The sequence below is a fragment of the Pimephales promelas genome, chromosome 6 (assembly GCF_988280905.1).
Source record: "Pimephales promelas chromosome 6, fPimPro1.hap1.1, whole genome shotgun sequence".
NCBI classification, from domain to species: Eukaryota; Metazoa; Chordata; class Actinopteri; order Cypriniformes; family Leuciscidae; genus Pimephales; species Pimephales promelas.
Window position 1 is genome coordinate 24,345,001 of NC_142774.1, and position 23,198 is coordinate 24,368,198.

Genomic DNA, 23,198 nt, shown 5'->3' on the forward strand with positions numbered 1-23,198 from the left:
ACCGGCCACCGTGCGCGCACCAGATTCCACACAACAACACAGGGTTTAATGGTAGTTTTTGTACCAAGTCAAGTCAATAGAGTTGGACAAAAACTAGGATAAAACCTGTTGGAAAGCATATTTTGCAGCGATGTTTGTGTGAGCATATCAGTGAACATCCCTGACCACTCGGTGAGTTTGACGTCTTTGTAAACGTATGTTTAATGCGTTTTATGAATGATTGTGTGGGTGCTAACACACAAACCTAAAATTCTCGGGACAACAGCATGTGTCCAAATTTCAATCTTAACCGTTCTATTTCATCAGAAACGATCTTAAAACAGGGCTTTAAGTGTAAAATACCTAACTAACCAAGACCAAATACAGTGTTTATTCTGGGATTGTCTTATTCATTTTTATGTTCAACACACTCCAAGTTTCATGTTTGTTTCATACTTTATATTCAAGTATGCATTCTTTGGTCAATGCACCTCAGTATTAGATATTTATTTTATTATTTTGTTTCAGAATGTTTGCAACTTTGCAGTTTGCACAAGTTAAAGATAGAATGGGTTATATACATAATGTTTGTGTTTACAAAAAATATGCATCTTATTGTTGCATACTACGTTGTTCATTGCACTTTAGCAATTTCTCAAATAAAGCCACTATGGACTATGTGCACGTTAGCATATGCTAGTTCCGGCTGCGAAACCGATATGGGGTGTCTAGTTTCCGGTAGCCTGATGGACGACGTAGAGGATGTATGTTTCTCCAGATGTCTTGAACATTTGGCGAATATTACAGTCGATTATGTTAATCGACTGGCTAATGATTTTCCTCCAGCTCCCCAGAGCAAGAGAGAAGGGGTTTAAATATTACATTTCTCAGTATTTACATCATTTTGAAGGGAACGTTAAGTCAAAACAACATCCATGCTCAGACTGATCTCATAAAATTGCGTATGTATGACACGTATCACATATTTTTGGCATGCTATCAACACGCATAATCTCTTTTCAGCGTGTTTATGAATACCGTTGACTTAACGTTATTATTGTATATATATATATATATATATATATATACACAGTGTATATATATATATATATATACAGTGTATATATATATATATATATATACAGTGTATATATATATATATATATATATATATATGTATATAGCATATGACCTACCTCAACCCCAACCTACCCGTCACTCCTACCATCCTAGGAAAAAATAAATATCGCTCCCCAGATGTAGATCTACATTTTTTGTTTCGGACATTAATGTTGCCATGCTACGTGCTCAAGCTATGCGATTTTGTAACTGTTATATCTCTCTATACATTATAAAATGCGAAATCATGCGTTAGAAAGAGCATTTTCCAGAACAGTTTGTGTTGGCCATTGTTTTGTTTATGATGTTCAGAGGCTATGTTGTTGACAGCCACTATCTATATAGAATGTCATATAGATCAGTGTTGACAACCACTATACATGTCATACAGGGAGTAAAGGTATCCGACGTTGGTTCGTTCGTTATCAAGTTAGGCTGTTTAACACATATTAGGCCGTTCACACATATTTCTAAACAGGTCTCCCATGCAAAATAGGTTCTAAACCCAGGGGCTTCTCCTGGTTAAAGGGTATAATATAATAAATAATTAGTAGCCTAAAAACTTCCTTCTAGTTGTCATGGATACGCAACGCTCCACTCTGTAAAGGGACTGCTTGGGTGCGGTGACAAAATGTGAAATATCGTTTACTTTTCACAATGCAGCAGCGCCTGGCTCCACCCAAATATGAGTGAAAACTGTGTTGGTTGACTTGACAATGAACAAACGAACATAGTTTTAGACAAATATATTTAGATAGCTAAGCTTTAGATAGCCGGTCCACTGATGTAGGATGTAAACAACGGCAACCGGAACCGAAGTACCCAACATCCGCCCTCAAAGCGGAAGTTAGCATTTTTCTCGTGCACAGAGTCAATTGCCAAAGTAAGAATGTTCTCTTACGAGAGGTTCTCTCGTATTGCGTAAGCTAGCTTACGCTACGGGAAAGATTCATCTTTGCTGAGAAGTTGAAGCCAAAAAATTATTCCATAATTTTGTAATCATTGTCAACGCAGTCTCTTCTGAGGCAGACCATGAGCGGGCTAGCTAGCGGCTCATTGGTTCGCTCAGAGAGAATGCACGAACCTATGGGAGAGCGGCGCTGAGTCCGCGGCCAATGAGCGGACGGCGCTCGCTCACTGCGTCACAGCCCGCCAAAAGGGGCGTGGCTACAGTGTATAAAGGTCGCTCTCCCAGCTCGTTCGTTGATTCTTTTTCATTCAGCGAGCTACACGCATCCGCTGTCCTGGGAAGAAGCCGCCGTCGTCGAGATGGCACCTTCTAGCGAGCTCCGGAGTCTGCGGAAGCCGGCCGTCTGCCACCTTCAGCCGCCCAGCGAGCTAGCGCCATCCGACGCGTATCCTTTACTATTCCATATTCCTAAAAGAGCCGAGCGTCTTTTTAAAGATGCCTCGTATTTCCTGCGGCTCATGCCGCTCTCCACTCGATGAAGGAGACCGCCACCCCTTCTGCGCTCTCTGTCTCGGAGTGGAACACGCAGAGCTCGCCCTCGCGGAGGATGCGACCACTGCGAGGACCTGCCGCTGTCATCCCTGCGGGCTCGACTGCAGGCGGTCAAAACCGCTCCAGCGCCGCCTCTCACTTCGCCGCGGAAGAAGAAACGCCGCTCCCAGAGGCCGCCGGAGCCCCCTGCGGATCCATGTGGGCCGCCGCCGCCGCCCACCGACCGCTCTCCCTCTCCGCCCCTGCCGGACTTACAGTTGCCGCCGAGTGGCTGCTCTGTCGCCTCCGATGACACCGCGGATGAGAAGGACTCTTGTTCGCTGCACGCTTCTGACAGCGAGGATTGGTCGTCGATCGGCTCATCGACGAGAGAGTCTGCGGGGACCCGCGCCGGCATCGAAGAGGAACTAACGCGCCTCCTTTCACAGGCCGTTAGCCGCCTGGGTCTCGAGTGGTCTCCTCCCCCTGAGCAACCACCGAACCGCATGGATGGGAAGTTCCTGCACCGGCGCCCGGCCCCCGCCTGCAGCCGGGCTGCACCATTCCTGCCTGAGCTTCACAACGAGCTCACGAAATCCTGGAATGCTCCTCTTTCGGCTCGTAATCGCTCCGATGTGTCCGCTTCGCTGCGCTCAGTGGACGGAGCCGCCGAGAAGGGTTATACTGCCATGCCGCCCGTCGAGGACTCGGTCGCCGCTCATCTCTGCCCGCCCTCTGCTAGATGGCGGTCTGCTCATACGCTTCCCTCAAAAGCGTGCAGAGCGACCTCTAACTTCCATGCCCGCGCCTATTCCGCCGCCGGTCAGGCCGCTTCAGTGCTGCATTCGATGTCTGTCCTCCAGGTGCTCCAGAGCGACATCTTGTGCGAAATGGCGAGCAGCGGGAGGCACCCGCCCGTCCTTTCGGATCTGAGAAGCGCTACGGATCTTTCCCTTCGCGCCACTAAAGCCGCCGCACAAGCCCTGGGGAGATGCATGGCCGCCCTCTGTGTCGCCGAGAGACACTTATGGCTCACGCTTACCGACATGGGAGAGTCAGAACGCGCCGTGTTCCTCAACGCGCCTATTTCTCCTACCGGGCTCTTCGGATCTGCCGTCACGGGCATCGTTGACCGCTTCTCCGAGGTACAGAAAGCGACTCAGGCCATGAACTTGTTCCTGCCCCGCCGCTCGAGCTCTTCGACGGGCCGCTCTCACGAGCCGCCTGCCAGAACCCCACAGCAGCGCCCGCCTCAGCAAGCTCAGCAGCCCCAGCGTAGACAGGGCGGCCCCCCTCGCTCTCGCTCAGACAGCCGCCGCAGACAGCCTCCTCCCCGGGGGCCTCGACCCAAGATCGCGCTGAAGCCCGATCAACAGAAGTCTGCCTAGCACAGCTGAGAAAAAGACGGCTTTCTCCCGCTGCGGCCGGACCACCGTCAAAGCTTCACCCACTGTTAGTCCCCGTCTCACCGCTGACTGCAGTAGTGTTTACCGCCACAAACAAGCCGGTTCCCCTGCCCGCTTGCGAGCGACTAAAAGCCGTTTTCGCGGCTACCCAGAGAGTTCACAAAAAGAGCATAAAAGCCTCAAGTGTAAAAAATGTGCCCACAAGCATGTGCTCACGTACACACACAAGCACTTTATGCCCAGGGTCTCTCACAGAGCCCATTCTCACGGAGCGTGCACTATCCGCTCCAGTAGCAGAGAACATAAGCACGCCCACGAGCCCGTGCGCGTGTCCCCCCTCTGCCCGCTCTGTCACACGGCCCATAAACTCCTCTCTGAGTGTAAGTCCCGTTGCCATCCACATTATAAGCGTGCCCACACCCAGTGTCCAGCCCGCTATGTGCAGCAATCAGGGCGTAATCGCCATTCAACCGCTAGCCGCATGCTACGAAGCGTGGGAAGCCATCCCCGGCATCTCCCCGTGGGTGTTAAGCATAATAAAGAATGGTTATCGATTACAGTTTCGTCGCCGCCCGCCACGCTCGCGCGTGCGGCTCGAATCCACTGTCAGCCCGGCTGCTATGAACACGCTTCGCTTAGAAATAGCCAAGCTACTGCAGAAGGGCGCTATAGAGAGAGTCCCGCCAGCTATGACCGAGTCGGGGTTTTACGGCCGTTATTTTCTGGTTCCCAAGAAAGACGGCGGCCTCAGGCCGATCTTAGATCTCAGGGCTTTGAACAAAGCGCTCATGAAGAGACCGTTCAAAATGCTCACAGTCAGGAAACTCCTCGCGCACGTCCGCCAGGGGGACTGGTTCATCTCTCTAGACCTGAAAGACGCCTATTTTCAGATCCAGATAAACCCTCATCACAGGCCATTCCTACGTTTCGCCTTCGAGGGCCAAGTTTACCAGTATGCCGTTCTCCCGTTCGGCCTATCCTTAGCACCCCGTACGTTCACGAAGTGCATTGGTACAGCGCTCGCCCCCCTGCGAAGTCAGGGGCTGCGCATACTGAATTATCTGGACGACTGGCTGATTCTAGCAGATTCCCAGACGGAGCTGCTGTCGCACCGCACAGTTCTCCTCAACCATCTGGAAGCGCTGGGACTCTCTGTCAACTGGACAAAGAGCTCTCTCCAGCCCAGTCAAACTATTTCGTTCCTTGGAATAGATTTGAACTCTATCACTATGACGGCTCGCTTATCCACACAGCGCGCGCGCCGTGTTCAGCGCCTAGCCGCCTCGTTTCAGATGGGTACCCATACATCCCTGAAATCGCTTCAGAGGATGCTGGGTCATATGGCTTCAGCCTCCGCTGTGCTACTGCTGGGTCTTATGCACATGCGCCCCCTTCAACTCTGGTTAAAGAGCCGCGTATCCCACCACGAGTGGACGACGGGCCGCCAGATGATCAAGATTACTCAGACATGTATCACTGCACTGCAGCCATGGTCAGTAATCGAGTGGTTTGAGAGGGGCGTTACCATGGGGACTTTTTCTCGCCGGAAAGTTATCTCGACAGACGCATCCAACTCGGGTTGGGGAGCGGTTTGCGAGGGCTCACCGGCCGCCGGCCAGTGGTCGAGCCACGAGAGTTCCCTACACATAAACTGTCTGGAAATGATCGCGGTCGAGAACGCGCTCCTGTGTTTCCTCCCGCGCATACACGGTCACCACGTCCTGATTCGCTCCGACAATATGGCCGTGGTATCATACATCAACCGTCAGGGCGGTGTCAGATCCAAGTACCTCTTTCATCTGACACGCCGCATCCTATTGTGGTCCCAGAGTCACCTGCTCTCGCTCAGAGCGACGCACGTACCGGGCCATCTGAACGACGGTCCAGACAGGCTGTCCAGGAACCTGGTCTCCCCCGGAGAATGGTCCCTGCACTCTCAAACAGTCCAAACGCTGTGGCACCTATTCGGCAGAGCGGAGATAGATCTTTTCGCTTCAGAAGAGAACGCTCACTGCCCAATATTCTTTTCAAAGAGCGAGGACGCGCTAGCCCAGGATTGGCCCCGCCACCCGCTCTATGCTTTTCCCCCGATTTCTCTGCTACCGCAGGTCATTCAGAGAATCAGGGACTCACGCCACTCGGTGCTCCTCATAGCCCCGCGCTGGGAGAATCAGATTTGGTTCCCGGAGCTAACGCGGCTGTCACAGACAGCCCCGTGGCCCATTCCAATCAGAGCAGATCTCCTCACTCAAGCCCGCGGCTCGATCTGGCATCCCCATCCACAGCGCTGGGCGCTTCATGCATGGGTGACCAACGACTACGCGTCGAATTGCCAGAAGGGGTTCTGAACACGATCAAACACGCCAGAGCAGATTCTACTAGAAAGCTCTATGCTGCAAAATGGTCTGTGTTCTTTTGTTGGTCTGGTGCACCGACAAAAATTTGGACCCACGGACGTGCGAGGTTTCGTCTTTGCTAGTGTTCCTTCAGGAGATGATGGATAAGGGCAGGTCCCCATCCACTCTTAAGGTTTACGTGGCAGCCGTCGCGGCGTTCGTTGAACACCGGCGCGCCCAGTCTCTGGGCAAAGACGAGCTAATCATCCGCTTCCTCAGGGGAGCCAGAAGGATGAACCCCCCTCGCCCCCCTACGGTGCCGGTCTGGGATCTTTCTATAGTTCTAGAAGCTCTGAAAGCCCCACCGTTTGAACCACTTGAGTCCGTGGAGCTAAAATACCTCTCGTTAAAAACCGTTCTTCTGACGGCATTTGCCTCAGTAAAACGTGTGGGGGACATTCACGCGCTGTCTTCGAGCGCCGCGTGCCTAGAGTTTGGACCGAATGACTCCATAGTCATTCTAAAACCTAGACACGGTTATGTTCCAAAGGCGATTGGTACCCCTTTCAGGGCGCAAGTGATCTCTCTATCGGCGCTGCCTGCATCCGATAGCGAACGGGACGCTGACCGCCTCTGCCCGGTTCGGGCTATCAGAGTGTACACTACACGCGTTGCCGCGTTCAGACGCTCGGAGCAGCTGTTTGTGTCGTTCGGTGGCTGCACCAAGGGACTAGCCGCCTCGAAACAGACCCTATCCAGGTGGATAGTAGACGCTATTGCCTCTGCTTATGCCGCTAAAGACCTGCCTTGCCCTCTGGGCATCAGGGCTCATTCCACCAGAGGCATGGCCTCATCTTGGGCATGGTCCTGCGGGATTTCCATTCACGACATTTGTGTGGCTGCGGGATGGGCCTCCCCCTCCACTTTTGTCAGATTTTATAACTTGGAAGTTCCTGCCTTACAGGCTAAAATTCTGGCGGTCTAGTACTCACAGCCCTCCTATAGAAGCCGCACTATCGGGAGTTCCATCACAACCGGCTCACCCCTTGTGTTCCCCCAGGGTGCTTATGCATTAGCCTACACATCACGGCCCGCTTCGCCGGCCGCCTTTGGGCGTTTTTGCACTAGATGATAACGGCCGCTATGCTGGCCGCCTTATTATCTTCATCCACTTATAGATTCCCCCGGTGTTTTCCCCCTGGGATGCTTAGTGGTTACTTAGCGCGCACGGCGTTGACCAGGTGTTCCCGTAGCGTAAGCTAGCTTACGCAATACGAGAGAACCTCTTGTAAGAGAACGAATCGGTTACCTAACGTAACCTCGGTTCTCTCTAGATGAGGGAACGAGTATTGCGTTCCCGGCCGTGCTTGCGCCACTCGCGTTTCGCTTCATGCTACAGAATCAACGAACGAGCTGGGAGAGCGACCTTTATACACTGTAGCCACGCCCCTTTTGGCGGGCTGTGACTCAGTGAGCGAGCGCCGTCCGCTCATTGGCCGCGGACTCAGCGCCGCTCTCCCATAGGTTCGTGCATTCTCTCTGAGCGAACCAATGAGCCGCTAGCTAGCCCGCTCATGGTCTGCCTCAGAAGAGACTGCGTTGACAATGATTACAAAATTATGGAATAATTTTTTGGCTTCAACTTCTCAGCAAAGATGAATCTTTCCCGTAGCGTAAGCTAGCTTACGCAATACTCGTTCCCTCATCTAGAGAGAACTGAGGTTACGTTAGGTAACCGATTCGTTTTTATGCTTGGCTTTTTTGGAGTAAAACAGTGATTTCACTGTTACCACTTTATCTGTGTAAAATGTTCTAGTAGCTCAACGTTTTTGCTGTTTAAACTTTAAACCATTCCTTTATTCCTTTATTACTGTGATAACTGGTGAAAATAGCTTTTAATATTCAGGGGTAAAACTATAACTTGAAATATGGGGATAAAAGGTTTCTGCCCAATGTGACAATGAAGTACAGCTTGGCAATGGCAGCACTGCATCTCCATCAATGAGAAAGTCTAGTTTATTATGCAAAGGTTGTAAGGTTAACTTGTTTTATGAACTGCAACACTTGCTAAATCTGTCAAACCTAAGCCCATTTCCAGTACTTTTTAAACTAAATTAATTTGTTAAAGACTACTTTTTTGTTTTTACTAAAATTGATTAAACTTGACTAAAACCTTTTGGTGTTTTTGTCGACTAAAACTTGACTAAAACCTTTTGTGTTTTCGTCGACTAAAACTTGACTAAAACTATTAAGTTTATAAGTGACTAAAATGTGACTAAAACTTAAAAGCATTTTCGTCCAAAAGACTAAGACTAAAACTAAAAGGGCTGCCAAAAACAACACTGGTGTTAATGAAATTGATGAAATGCTATATTTCTTTATATTGTATGAATAGAGTAACACTCTACGGTAAGGGTACATGAATTATCATGAATTCAAGTATAAATTCATGCATGAATTATGCATTCATTTATGCATTAATATCTCATGAATCATCAGGAACTAACACAAGTTCAATATTTTTCATTCATGACTTCCTTAATGAACAACACCTTAATTAAAACATTAACTAAGATGAGCACATCATCATGAATGATGATTTATTACGCATGATCATGATGTTTTCTTTGTTCTTTGTCTAGGTCAGTGACCTAGTCACCACTTTAGTTGAAGGGCCAAACACATGATGAAGTCATTAATAGATAATGCTTAGTTAATGATGACTACTCTATTGGACAGACACCAAAATAGACCAATCAATCACAGCGCATAGCACACACATTCTGTTAATCAAATACAGAAGTCATCATTAACTAAGCATTATCTATCAATGACTTCATCATGTGTGTGGCCCTTTAACTAAAGTGGTAACTAGGTCATTTGAAACACTGATGAACAATGTGATATTAATGGTGGGATAACTGTGAACAAAGTAATGTGTGTAATATGTGTAAAATGTGTAATAAATCATAATTCATGATGATGTGCTCATCTTAGTTAATGTTTTAATTCAGGTGTTGTTCATCTATGAAGTCATGAATGAAAAACGTTGAACTTCATGATATATTAATGCATAATTCATCCATTAATTTACACATTCATGATAATTCATGTACCCTTACCGTAAAGTGTTACCATGAATGGTAACATGAGAAGATGGATTAACTATCAATCTTCGTTTATTATAAAAGGAATTGGAAAATATAGTTTTATAAAAATGAATGCATATATCCTGGTATTTATGATTGTAGACGATGTCTGTATCAAACAACTGAGGAGTGACTGAGGGTCCGGCTATACTAGGAGTACAAGCAACATAGCTTGCTTATTTAGCCAGGCTTCTGGATGTTAGATATGTACTTGTTCTGTAATTAGTGTTGATGATAGAGACAGCTATGTCTAAAGATTCTGGAAATCAATAATGTACAATGTCAGATATGATGTTGATATTAAGTCATTGAAGGAAAATTATTGTCTGTTTTATAAAGGAAATTATGAGTTGGGATAAATTCCCTGGACAAGGATGATCAAAGTTCATCAAAGTACTTTGTGAAACCTGCTTAGAATATGTTTAATGATTTTCTGTGCAGTTTGTGAAAATTAATGTGCTGTCAATGATAATGGTAATGATGAGGATTATGATTTGGATATTGTGTTTGAATCAGCCACTGGTGTATGGTCAAAGGAAGGCAGAGAACCGCTTATTAGCTCTGTTTACATTCCTGATTGGGACACAATTGAACCACCAACCTTCCGGTTTGTAGACAACCTACATGAAACACTGAGCCACTGCAGCCCCGGAAGGGGACAGGGATTTCTGATGTTGGTGTGGGTTTGAAAGTAGATTAGTGTTTAAATGACTGTGTCATAAGTGATAATAAGCTATTCATAGTAAAACACAGTGTTCCAGTTGAAAACCCTAGATATGGAAAGGGTAAAATAAATTATGCTACAGGCAGTTCAGATTTGATAAATTTAGAGGACAATTTGTAAATGTTTTAGTGAAGTTAAACTGAATGATTTTTAAGAAGTCTTTAAAATAATAATACTTAAACAATAGAAGCAGGGACGTGCACAGACATTTTCAGGGGCAGGGGCTCAAGTGAAAAAAAAGGGCACTTCTCATAATTTTAAAATTTATTTTACTTTTTTTAAACAAAAAAGTATATATATTAACACAACTCTAATATTTTTTAAAAAAAATATTTAAAAAGTTAATTAATTTTATCTTCCTCAAACTCATACGATTGTTTAATTTTCAAAAGTTGTCTGCAAGATAATCAGTTCACACAGAAATCATGGTCTCCTTATGCCATGTCCACACGGACACGGGTATTTTTATAACCGTGACTTTTTTTACGCGGTTCGGCCGTTTGACCACACGGAAACGCAGTATCAGGACACTGAAACCGAACATTTTTGAAAACCCCTGCCAGGGTGAGTATTTTCTGAAAGTTTTTGCTCCGCTGATGGCTTCTGATTGGCTAACGTGGCTTTACGGTTAGGTTTATATTGCCGCCTGATGGTGTTGAATGCTCCTGACGGCGCTTGATAACGTGTTTTTGCGTTTTCATGTGGACGGAGTTTTTTTTTAAAACGCAGGAGGGAAAAACTCTGTGTGTTCGTGTGGACATGGCCTTAGTATTCATAGGTTTATAGATCAGCAAAGGAAACCATGCCACAGTGTCAATCAAGTACATATTTGATACACCTGATGGTGACATGGACTTCACATTTGAGGGAGAAATGTATCATCATCAAATAAAACCTTCAAAATCCACATTTCGAGTTTATTCTGTTTGCATCTGTAGATTTCTTCTAAATTCACCAATTTAGATTTCTAAACTTCAGGGGAAAGACTCTTGATGTAGCTATGTAAGTCATTAACTTTAATAATAAGAATTTTAGGCCATACAAATTCATAAAAAAGTCCGGATTTTCCATACAAGGCCATAAATTACATTTAGCCAAATCTTGATATGCTCATTCATTCATTATTATCACTATATAATTTTTCGCGATAAAACTATATCAAGTTCGAGTCAAAATCGTCAATACTCGATATCAATATAGAGTTCGATAATTTTTATGTGGCAAAAGTACAAAGAAACTAATTTGAAGCGCACGCCTCACGGACTGTTTATCCGCTCGGCTCAAAGTCCAAACGGCAGTGAGAGCTCACTAGAGGTGGCGCGTTTACTCTGATCGGTGCTTCAGAACTCCTGACCTGATATTTAGATACACTAGGCATTAAATATATATTTGTTTGACAGGGAAACTGTGAGCAAATAGTAATATGTATTTTCTTAAAAAATAAAATAAAAAAGCACCCCAGAAAAAAGGGCACTTTCTCTCCAGGAATAAAAAGGGCAGGTGCTCAAGCCCCCTTTGATGTCTATGTGTGCACGTGCCTGAATAGAAGTGAAGATATTTTGACTAGTTTATTTTAAGAACAGTAACTTCTTTGTCTAATCTTAAGGCCATTGCACACTGAGCACGAAATATTCGTATGCGTATTTTCGTGTTCGTCAGCTTAAAAATTCGTCACGCATAGAAACCTTGCACACCGAGTCCGTTGCGTATTTCTTAAACCTTTGCGGGAAAAAACGCAAAAATACCAAATGGATTCGTCAAGCAGTGAGAGTGATTTTTGCCCTCTCTCTTATTGAAAAGGGAAGAAAGAGAAAATATTACGTCCATCCAATCCTGAAATTGCGCCGAGAGGAAGGAGTTGCGACGAATATCCTGAGCGATTCAAAATTTACCTCAGAACGTCAGTGGGACAGTTTGATGCTTTGCTAGCGATTCTGGAGCCACATATTAAAAACAAGACCACCAATTTCCGTGAACCAATCGATTCTGAACGGAGACTGGCAGTGTGTCTGAAATGGACCAGGTATGGACACACACACACGGACAAACACACACCCGCGCGCGGCCCGTTGGAAGCGCTGGGCAGACAGAACAGCTAGGCTGTTATTTTGTATATTGTGCCCAAATAATACATTAGTTATCGAATAGGCTGCTCAATCACACCTTATTCGATCCTAAATTTCAATCTGATTGAAAGGGGAGGTTTAATAATTTCATAATCCAATATAGAGAAGAGAACATAAACACTTGATCGAATTGAAAACCGAAACTGAAAGCACGGCGCATATGTGCAATGATTTGAGGACGAGCTCCCCCCGGCCCTGAATTGTCAAAAGACCTCTCAAAATGCTGGCTCTGGATGCGAAAAACGCAGAAAATCGAAACCGATCCGATTAATTTTATGACGGACGAAAGTTTCGGAGGCGGTGTGCAAGCGTGACTGACATAACGTGAGGTCGAATTTTTTTTTTTAACGTGCGAAAATTTCGGATGCGAATTTCGGACTCGGTGTGCAATGGCCTTTAGTCTCCAGCATGAAACATGGCTGATGGCTTTGGTTACAGATGTAACAGTTCACTGAATGTGATAACTGAATTCACTGAGTATAATCTAAGTAGCTAGGTTGCTGCTTTTAAGATGGTTAATGGGTTTAGCGTTTAGGTGATTAAATACTGTTGTTATTAACCTGTCTCCGTGTTACCACTATTAGGTAGTCCAAATGGCTCTGGTGACTCTTAAATGTGCCTTTCCTGAGCTCAAGAAAACAACTGATTTTTGTTGAAGAAAACGATTAAAGATTCTGTTATTGGGAAGAGCGGTTACCAGTGTGCACCAAGTGACTACTCAGAGATGGGTAAGATCCTCTTTGGCCAAGTGAGGACAGCCTAAGGCAGGAGGCCACGCTGACACTGGCCACGCTGACACTTTCTAAATAATCTATCTATCTACCCATCTACCTATCTATCTATTTTTTTTTCTAACTAATCTATCTTTTTTCTAACTAATCTATCTATCTCTTTCTTTCTTATCTATCAATCAATCAATCAATCAATCAATCAATCAATCAATCAATCAATCAATCAATCTAAATAATCTATCTTTCTTTCTTTCTACCTAATATTTCTTTCATTGAAACTAATCTTTCTAATCTAAACTAATCTATCTATCTATTATTTATCTATCTTTCTAACTATTCTTTCTTTCTACCTAATCCAGCTAACAAACTTCAAAGTACTTTAATCTTCTTCAAAGTCTGGCTTTCTCAAGCCAACTTAAAGTTTGTCTCAAACTTTTTTCTAGTTTTGGTTTAAAAGCTTTTCTTTTCAGAAATAAAATAACAACCAAGTTGTAATAGATAACTAGATAATAAATATCAGAGGTTAGTACACTGGTGCATCTCATCTATTATATAGTGAATAAAATAGTTTTTATATTAGAATTATATAGTTACACAGTCATTTGTAAATAATCACCACCTGACCTCAGTGGCTCCTTTGAAGCCTGTTGTTGCAGCTGCAGAGATTTCTCCGTTTTAGGTTTTCTTCCTCTGCGCTTTAGTAATGGAATCGGTCCTCCTAAATAAGAAGAAAGACACACCACATCCATATTTATAGATCTGTTCTTTCTCTAAACAAAAAAAACATCCAACAATTTTGAGAGGGTAATATACACCTGCTGATAATACATCTAAACCAGGAGCGCATGAAGTGGGGCTTGAGTTTTCTGTATCAGAGTCCTGTTCAGCTTCAATCTGTGAAAACCAAATCAAATATATATATATATATATATATATATATATATATATATATATATATATATATATATATAATTCTAGCAGTTATGTTATGGCCATCAGACCTAATCACAAGCACAATCAGCAAAGTACTGAATGATTACCTTTCTCTTTCTTCCTTTTTTAGCTTCGACAGAAACATTTGTGGTATTTTTCTGTGATGAGTTCTGGAGATCACACACAAAAAAAGGTAAAATATCTGCATTGTCAATGAACTAATTTTATACATGAAGGAGAACCATTAAACAAAATTATTTTTTACATGGTTTTTCAACATAAATGTATGTTGGCAGTGTGTTCTTTCTTTCTTTAGTTCTTTCTACCCAATCTATCTATCTTTCTTTCTACCTAATCTACTTTTTTTTCTAACTAACCTATCTATCTTTCTTTCTAACTAATCTTTCATCTTTCTAACTAATCTATCTTTATTTATTTCTAACTAATCTATCTTTAATTCTTTATTTCTAACTAATCTATTTTTCTTTCAAACTAATCTATCTTTATTTCTTTCTAAATAATCTATCTTTCATCTTTCTAACTAATCTATCTTTATTTCTAACTAATCTATCTTTCATCTTTCTAACTAATCTACCTATCTTTCAAACTATTTTTTCTTTTTATCCAATCTATCATTCTTTCTTTTAACTAATATTTCTTTCTTTCTAACTAATCCATCTTTCTTTCTAAATGATTTTTCTTTGTTTCTTACTGATTTTTCTTTCTAACTAATCCATCTTTTTCTTTCTTTCTTTCTAATTAATCTATCTATTTTCTTTCTAATCTATCTTTCTTTCTATTAAATCTATCTTTCATCTTTCAAACTAATCTATCTTTATATCTTTGTAACTAATCTATCTTTTTTCTTTCTAACAAATCTTTCTTTCTTTTTTATCACTTATTTTTTATTTTGTATATTCTTCAGATCTCCTTTTACAGCAATTACTTCCACTCAGAAACAGTATCCTGTACAATGGGTCATAACATTCACACGCTTCAAATCAACAAGATGAGGAGAATATGTCAAAGAGTACAAGGAGAGAAGAAAAATAAAAATAAAAAAATAAACAAAAAATAATTAACAACATTTAAAATAATGTCAACAGAACAAACATCAACTTAAAACAAAACATGGGTTGTATACAAGTTGCCCTAGCAGTTATAATCAGAGTTAGTTCTAACGGTCCTCCATCACCGTCATTAGTGGTGCCCATCTTTCAATAAAAAGTTCCTTTTGTAATCTTAATGAATATGTAATTTTTTCCATAATGTAAATATTTCTTAAAATTGTTAGCCAATCAGCTTGGTTTGGTGGCTCCTTTTTAAGCCATTTTTATGGTAATTGCTACCAATAATATCTGTAATAAATACATATTTTTCCTACTGTGCATCACAACTGTTCCCTTGGACTGATAAGTATTAAACTGATACTTTTGGAGATGAGCACAACGAAGCTGGAGCAACGTACTGTCTGCATCAAGTGCCCATCATGGGCAGCAGTAACGCTACCCAGCTTTTGTGGATCCTCCTGACTGGCCGACTTTTTCAAATTGCACTATAAATGGAAACGTTGCAATTAATTGTAAATAAAAAAGCTAGTATGTAGGCAAATGACCCTCTCTTTGATCTGATTAATTTATTGCCCTCTATAAGTGCAAATTGCTGGTGCTCAGAACTAATTGTTTGTTTTTGTTTTTGTTATGTTTTTTTATTTTTGTTTGATTAATTGTTTTATGTGTAATAAAAAATTTTGAACCTGAAGGGTTCTACAAGCTGAGCGGACTATAAATATCTCTGGTTGCTAAATAAACCGTCTCAGGCAAGTTATTATTTGTAAAAACTAGATTTAGCCTAATTAAAATATAAACTAATGTTTTAAAAATGTTTTCTTTGGCAAGTAACCATGGTATAAGCGGGTTAATGCCCTCCGAGGTGTCCATTGTCAGGTTTTAATGGACTTCAGCGGAGGCAACCGCCCTCCGCTGCGCGTCAGCCGGTTCACGCCTCGCCGTCGTCCATTAAAACCTGACAATGGACACCTCGGAGGGCATTAACGCTTACATTTATCTATCTATCTATCTATCTATCTATCTATCTATCTATCTATCTATCTATCTATCTATCTATCTATCTATCTATCCTTACTAGGGCTATTTTCGACTAAGGATTTTCATAGTCGAATCTGATTCATTAGATTTTGTCGTAGTAGACTGATAGTCGAACATTTTTTTTTAGATAGGTCTAGCAGCCATATTTTTTTCCATTTCAAACAAAAGAGATGGACGTATGTGCATTAGGCTATTCGTTCTGTGTTTTTTTTTCTAAACAGTTAGGCCATGTTTAGGTAGTATTTTTCATGTTTTTATCACGCAATCATGTTTTTGATGCGGTGGCGAGCTTGTAACTTGTAACTTGACGCTTTAGCCTAAGGGTAGCAGCGGCGCTGCCGAAAATAAAAAGCTGTCACAAAGAACAAATATAGCAAGGAGACATTTTAATTGTTTATTAATAAAGATGAAGTTGCGCTGCGCGATCTTCACATAGTGCATGCATGCGCCAGAGAGAAATGCACAGTTCATTTTATAAGAAGGGAGCATTAGGTTACGTTTTCTTTCGTTTTGAATCGTTCTATTTACAAGTAGACATTTCAATATAGATATATGTTTCAGGACTGTGGAGTAGACTGTACTTAGGCTATACGCTGAGTTGCGGTAGCTATAGACCATTTTGAAAGATGTAAACAACACTGGTTCAGAAGCACTTCCTGTTTCAGTTTAACACTACATAAAAGCTGGGATAAAATACAACCAACAGAACACATAAGACTTAATCAAAAAGTTAAACAAACATCTTTAAGATGTTTTCTTTACATGTGAAATAAAGAAAGCAGTTACAAACTGAAACAGGAAGTGTTTCTGGACCAGTGTTGTTTACATCTTGCAAAATGGTCTATATTTATGAGACCTTGATTATCAGTAGTTGTCTGCTTTTCCTTCTTATTGATTAAATCCAGACAATTGGTTGATGAAACATTAATTAAAATCAAGAAGAAAATGATAAAAAACGAAATTCACTTTAAAGAAAGGCTTTGTGCTTTTCTGTTTGAGGTCTGTGAAAGTTTTAAAGCAGTCTTTAAGTGCTGCTTCAGAGCGCTCGTGTCCGTCTGAGAACTGTCACGTCTGTAACATTGTTTTTTCCTCTGTGAACACAAAAAATAATATTTTATGTTTTGTGGAGAACCAACCCTTCCTCATCTGATTTGAGCAGTGTAATTCACAAAATTACAAAAAATATATTTTGCCTCCTAAAACGTAAAGATTTTTTTTTCACGCATGAATGCTTGTCTATTTCAGACTAAATATAAAACGCATGTATACCGTATTTTCCGCACTTTAAGGCACACCGGATTATAATTAAGGTACACCTTCAATTAATGACCTATTTTAGAACATTTTTCATATATAGGGCGCACCGGATTATGGGGCGCATAAGATACTGTAGTCAAACGTTTGACTGGGTTTGCTTTATGCATCCACTAGATGTGCTGGGAATGTAGTGAGTGCGTGGCGCCGCAGGTGAGGCGTTTATTAGTGCGAGCGCGCTGGGACAGTAACGTAACTTACATACGCAGCCTGACTCATGAGTATTCAATTTGTGGCGGCTCGCTGACAGCAACGGCTGGCTGTTTTGAATGAGACGACCCGGTTACTGTGAACGGGGAGCGCTTGATGAACATTCTGTGACGCGCGAGCAGTGCTGGGGACAGTGTGTCTGTTAAGAGCTCGTGAGCGGAAGACACACATAACCTGATTTATACGAGGTTGAACTGGCCGTACTATTCGACTATAACGTTCATAGTCGAATCAGACCTCTCCGAATCGAATCGTCGAATCCTCGACTATTAGAAGTCAGCCCTAATCCTTACAAATCAATGCATCTTTCTAACTAATCTTTCTTTCTTTTTTTCTAACTAATCTTTCTTTCTTTCTTTCTTTCTTTCTAACTAATCTATCTTTTTTCTTTCTAACTAATCTATATTTCTTTCTAACTTATCTATCTTTTTTTCTTTCTAACTAATCTGTATTTCTTTCCAACTAATCTCATTTTTTCTTTCTAACTAATATCTTTATCTTCTTTCTAACTAATCTATCTTTCTTTCTAACTAATCTATCTATCTTTCTCTCACTTATCTATCTATCTATCTATCTATCTATCTATCTATCTATCTATCTCTTTCTTTCCTTTCTTTCTTTCTTTCTTTCTTTCTTTCTTTCTTACTAATCTATCTTATTTCTAACTGATCTATCTTTCTAACTAATCTATCTTTCTTTCTTTCTAACTAATCTATCTTTCTTTTCGAACTAATATTTCTTTCGTTCTAACCACTGATCTATATAGAATGACATATGTATACACACATATAATGTCATTATATAGATCAGTGGTTCTAACTAATCTTTCTATAATCTTTCTAACTAATCTATCTTTCTTTCTTTCTAACTAATCTATCTTTTTCTTTCTAACTAATCCATCTTTTTCTTTCTAAAAAACTTTCTTTTTTATTTCTAACTTGATCTATCTATCTATCTATCTATCTATCTATCTATCTATCTATCTATCTATCTATCTATCTATCTATCTATCTATCTATCTATCTATCTATCTATCTATCTATCTATTCTTTCTTTATTACATGCTTTCTTTTCTTTCTTTAATTCTTTCTTTCTAACTGATCTATCTTTCTAACTAATCTATCTTTCTTTTTAACAAATTTATCTTTCTTTCTTTCTAATCTTTCTTTCTTTCTTTCTAACTAATCTGTCTTTTTTTCTTTTTTTACTAATCTGTCTTTCTTTCTAACAAATCTATCTTTCATCTTTCTAACTAATCTATCTTTATTTCTTTCTAACAAATCTATCTTTCTAACAAATCCATCTTTCATCTTTCTAACTAATCTATCTTTCTTGCTAACTAATATATATTTTTCTTTCTATCAAATATATCTATTTCTTTCTAACTGATCTATCTTTCTTATCTTTCTTTCTAACTAATCTCTTTCTTTCTTTCTTTCTTTGTCAAATCTATCTTTCATCTTTCTAACTAATCTATCTTTATTTCTTTCTAACTGATTTCTTTTAGTTCTTTCTTTCTTACTAATCTATCTTATATATCTAATCTATATATATACACATGTCATTATATAGATCAGTGGTTCTAACTAATCTTTCTATCATCTTTCTAACTAATCTATCTTTCTTTCTTTCTTTCTTTCTAACTAATCTATCTTTTTCTTTATAACTAAAAAAACTTTCTTTTTTTCTTTCCAACTTTATCTATCTATCTATCTATCTATCTATCTATCTATCTATCTATCTATCTATCTATCTATCTATCTATCTATCTATCTATCTATTCTTTCTTTATTACATGCTTTCTTTAATTCTTTCTTTCTAACTGATCTTTCTTTCTAACTAATCTATCTTTTTCTTTCTAAAAAACTTTCTTTTTTATTTCTAACTTGATCTATCTATCTATCTATCTATCTATCTATCTATCTATCTATCTATCTATCTATCTATCTATCTATCTATCTATCTATCTATCTATCTATCTATCTATCTATTCTTTCTTTATTACATGCTTTCTTTTCTTTCTTTAATTCTTTCTTTCTAACTGATCTATCTTTCTAACTAATCTATCTTTCTTTTTAACAAATTTATCCTTCTTTCTTTCTAATCTTTCTTTCTTTCTTTCTTTCCAACTAATCTGTCTTTTTTTCTTTTTTATTAATCTTTCTTTCTAACAAATCTATCTTTCATCTTTCTAACTAATCTATCTTTATTTCTTTCTAACAAATCTATCTTTCTAACAAATCTATCTTCATCTTTCTAACTAATCTATCTTTCTTGCTAACTAATATATCTTTTTCTTTCTATCAAATATATCTATTTCTTTCTAACTGATCTATCTTTCTTATCTTTCTTTCTAACTAATCTCTTTCTTTCTTTCTTTGTCAAATCTATCTTTCATCTTTCTAACTAATCTATCTTTATTTCTTTCTAACTGATTTCTTTTAGTTCTTTCTTTCTTACTAATCTATCTTATATATCTAATCTATATATATACACATATGTCATTATATAGATCAGTGGTTCTAACTAATCTTTCTATCATCTTTCTAACTAATCTATCTTTCTTTCTTTATAACTAATCTATCTTTTTCTTTATAACTAAAAAAACTTTCTTTTTTTCTTTCCAACTTTATCTATCTATCTATCTATCTATCTATCTATCTATCTATCTATCTATTCTTTCTTTATTACATGCTTTCTTTAATTCTTTCTTTCTAACTGATCTATCTTTCTAACTAATCTATCTTTCTTTCTAACAAATCTATCTTTTATCTTTCCAACTAATTTATCTTTATTTCTTTCTAACTGATCTATCTTTCTTATCTTTCTTTCTAACTAATCTCTTTCTTTCTAACTATTATATCTTTCTTTCTAACTGATCTCTTTCTAACTAATCTCTTTCTTTCTTTGTCAAATCTATCTTTCTTTCTAACTAATCTATCTTTCTTTCTAACTAATCTATCTTTCTTTCTAACAAATCTATCTTTCTTTCTTTCTAATCTTTCTTTCTTTCTAATCTATCTTTCTTACTAATCTGTCTTTCTTTCTTACTAATCTGTCTTTCTTTCTAACAAATCTATCTTTCATCTTTCTAACTAATCTATCTTTCTTTCTAACAAATCTATCTTTCTAACAAATCGATCTTTCATCTTTCTAACTAATCTATCTTTCTTGCTAACTAATATCTTTTTCTTTCTGTCAAATCTATCTTTCATCTTTCTAACTAATCTATCTTTATTTCTTTCTAACTGATCTCTTTCTTAATGTCTTTCTTTCTTACTAATCTATCTTTCTTTCTAACAAATCTATCTTTCATCTTTCCAACTAATCTATCTTTATTTCTTTCTAACTGTCTATTTATCTTTCTTTCTAACTAATCTTTCTTTCTTACTAAACTATCTTTCTTTGTAACTAATTTCTTTCTTTCTTACTTTCTTTTTTCTTTCTTTCCAACTAATCTATCTATCTTTCTTTCTGTCAAATCTATCTTTCATCTTTCTAACTAATCTATCTTTCTTACTAACTAATCTCTTTTCTTTCTAACTAATCTATCTATCTTTCTAACTAATCTGTCTATTTTTCTTTCTAACTAATCTATTTCATGCTTTCTTTTCTTTCTTTCTAACTAATACTTTATTTCTAACTGATCTAGCTTTCTTTCTTTCTAACTAATTTATCTTTCTTTCTAACTAATCTATCTTTCTTTCTAACTAATCTATCTTTCTTGCTAATCTATCTCTTTCTTTCTAACTAATCTCTTTATCTTTCTTCCTAATCGATCTTTCTTTATTTCTAACTAATCTATATTTCTTTCCTTCTAACTAATCTTTCTTTCTAACTAATCTATCTTTCATCTTTCTAACTAATCTATTTTCTTTCTAACTAATCTATCTTTTTTTCTAACTAATCTTCCTTTTTTCTAACTATTCTATCTTTCTTTCTAACCAATCTTACTTTCTAACTAGTCTTTCTTTCTTTCTTTCTTTCTTTCTTTCTTTCTTTCTTTCTTTCTTTCTTTCTAACTAATCTCTTTCTTTTTTCTTTCTAACTAGTCTATCTTTCTTTCAAACTATTCTATCTTTTTTTTCTTTCTGTCTTCTATCTTTTTCCTAACTAATATTTCTTTCAAACTAATTTCTTTCTTTTTCTAACTAATTTTTCTTCCTTTTTCAAAATACTTCAAACTTTCTGGTGCAAACTTTCACAAGCCAACTTTTAAATCTAGCTATTCTTTTTAGAGCTTTAACTCTACAAACTCGGCTCAGACATTCAAACTGTTCTGACTCGCATTGCTATATCTTTTCAAACTGATTTGACTTTGTTTTCTTTAATAAGTAAATGTGCCTTCCAAAAAACATTCAATATCATATTAATGGGCTGTATCAAGAAAATAAAAAGGACATGAGCAAATATAAGCATCACAAAGATGTGTTATAAGGCAAAGAAAAATAATGTTTGTAAAATGAAGCATCACAAAGATGTTGTGTATAAGGAAAAGACAAAGAAAGTTTGTAAAATGAAAAGTCTCTTCACATTCTGATAGCAATCACCAAGTTAAGTTGTCAAAATGCATTTATGTGTTTATCGTCCATGGAAGGCGTGAGACAATTAAATGTTCATCCAATCATTGCATTCGACCGAATACAAAGATGCAATGTCCTACATAACTGTCAACGTAGGTATCTGATTTAGAATGAGCAAAAATCTGTGAGAAAATCACAACCCAAAGACAAAAGTGTAGGGGTTCGATAGGATGCAGTGGTGACACGATTCTGTAAATTTTTGATAAAAAAAAGTTAAAGAAATTTCCTATTATTTCAAATTTTTTACATTTATTAAAACTAAAATCATAAAGTATGATCTTTTTTACTTTGAAAAATGATGAAGCTATACTTGACCCATCTTCTGGGGTGTCGTCTTAGCATTAGCAGCATATAAAGCGAAAACAGCTCTGTTGTAGTAGTGAAACAAAGGTTTATTTAATTTTAGTTTTTATTTTAAGTTTGCAAGGCTCTAGATTAACATTTGAGGGCAGTAATTTTATTCATAATGTTGAAATAATTCAAAAAGCAAAATGATTAAAAATTAAATATTTGGGAATGGAAATGGCAGCCACCTACTGGTCCCTATTTATTGTACTTTTATTTTAAATTAAAAAAAAATAAAGTGAGTTTTTCTACATCTACACAAATGTAGTTTTAGAAATGGGGTTAATCTTTGAAGGATGAACAAATAATGTTTTGGTCATCACATTAAAAATAACATTTAAATATATGATAATATTTTTGAAAAAGAAAGATATGTGACGTACTTGAAAACATTTTTACAATTCCTGCCAAACTTCCATGGTTACAGACTACAGTTAGTGTAACTACATTAAATCCATAGTGAATGTTGCTGATTTGTGGACTTAAAGCCTATAATGGCTCGTTTCCACTGAGCGGTACGATACAGTTCGGTACGGTATGCAATTATTTGCGTTTCCACTGTCAAAAGTTGTGAATGGCACTAAAAAGCCGTACCGTACCACTTTTTGGGTACCCTTCCGTTGGGGTAACTAGCACAGTGGTGCGGTACTAAAAGGTGGAGCTAGACTCACAGCAGAATGGTGATTGGTTGACA

At 38.9% G+C, this 23,198-nt stretch overlaps 1 protein-coding gene across 3 annotated transcripts in view; it reads right to left on the minus strand.

Moving 5' to 3' along the window:
• Nucleotides 1–23,198, minus strand: part of psip1a (PC4 and SFRS1 interacting protein 1a) — a 261,185-nt gene that overhangs the window by 21,223 nt on the left and 216,764 nt on the right. For all 3 annotated transcript variants that reach the window (XM_089132282.1, XM_039694627.2, XM_039694613.2), the window contains 3 exons: nt 14,052–14,114; nt 13,827–13,905; nt 13,636–13,729 (listed from right to left, as the gene is read on the minus strand). In XM_089132282.1, the coding sequence (XP_088988408.1) occupies nt 13,636–13,729; nt 13,827–13,905; nt 14,052–14,114 (236 nt within the window). The remainder of the gene's footprint in view (nt 1–13,635; nt 13,730–13,826; nt 13,906–14,051; nt 14,115–23,198) is intronic.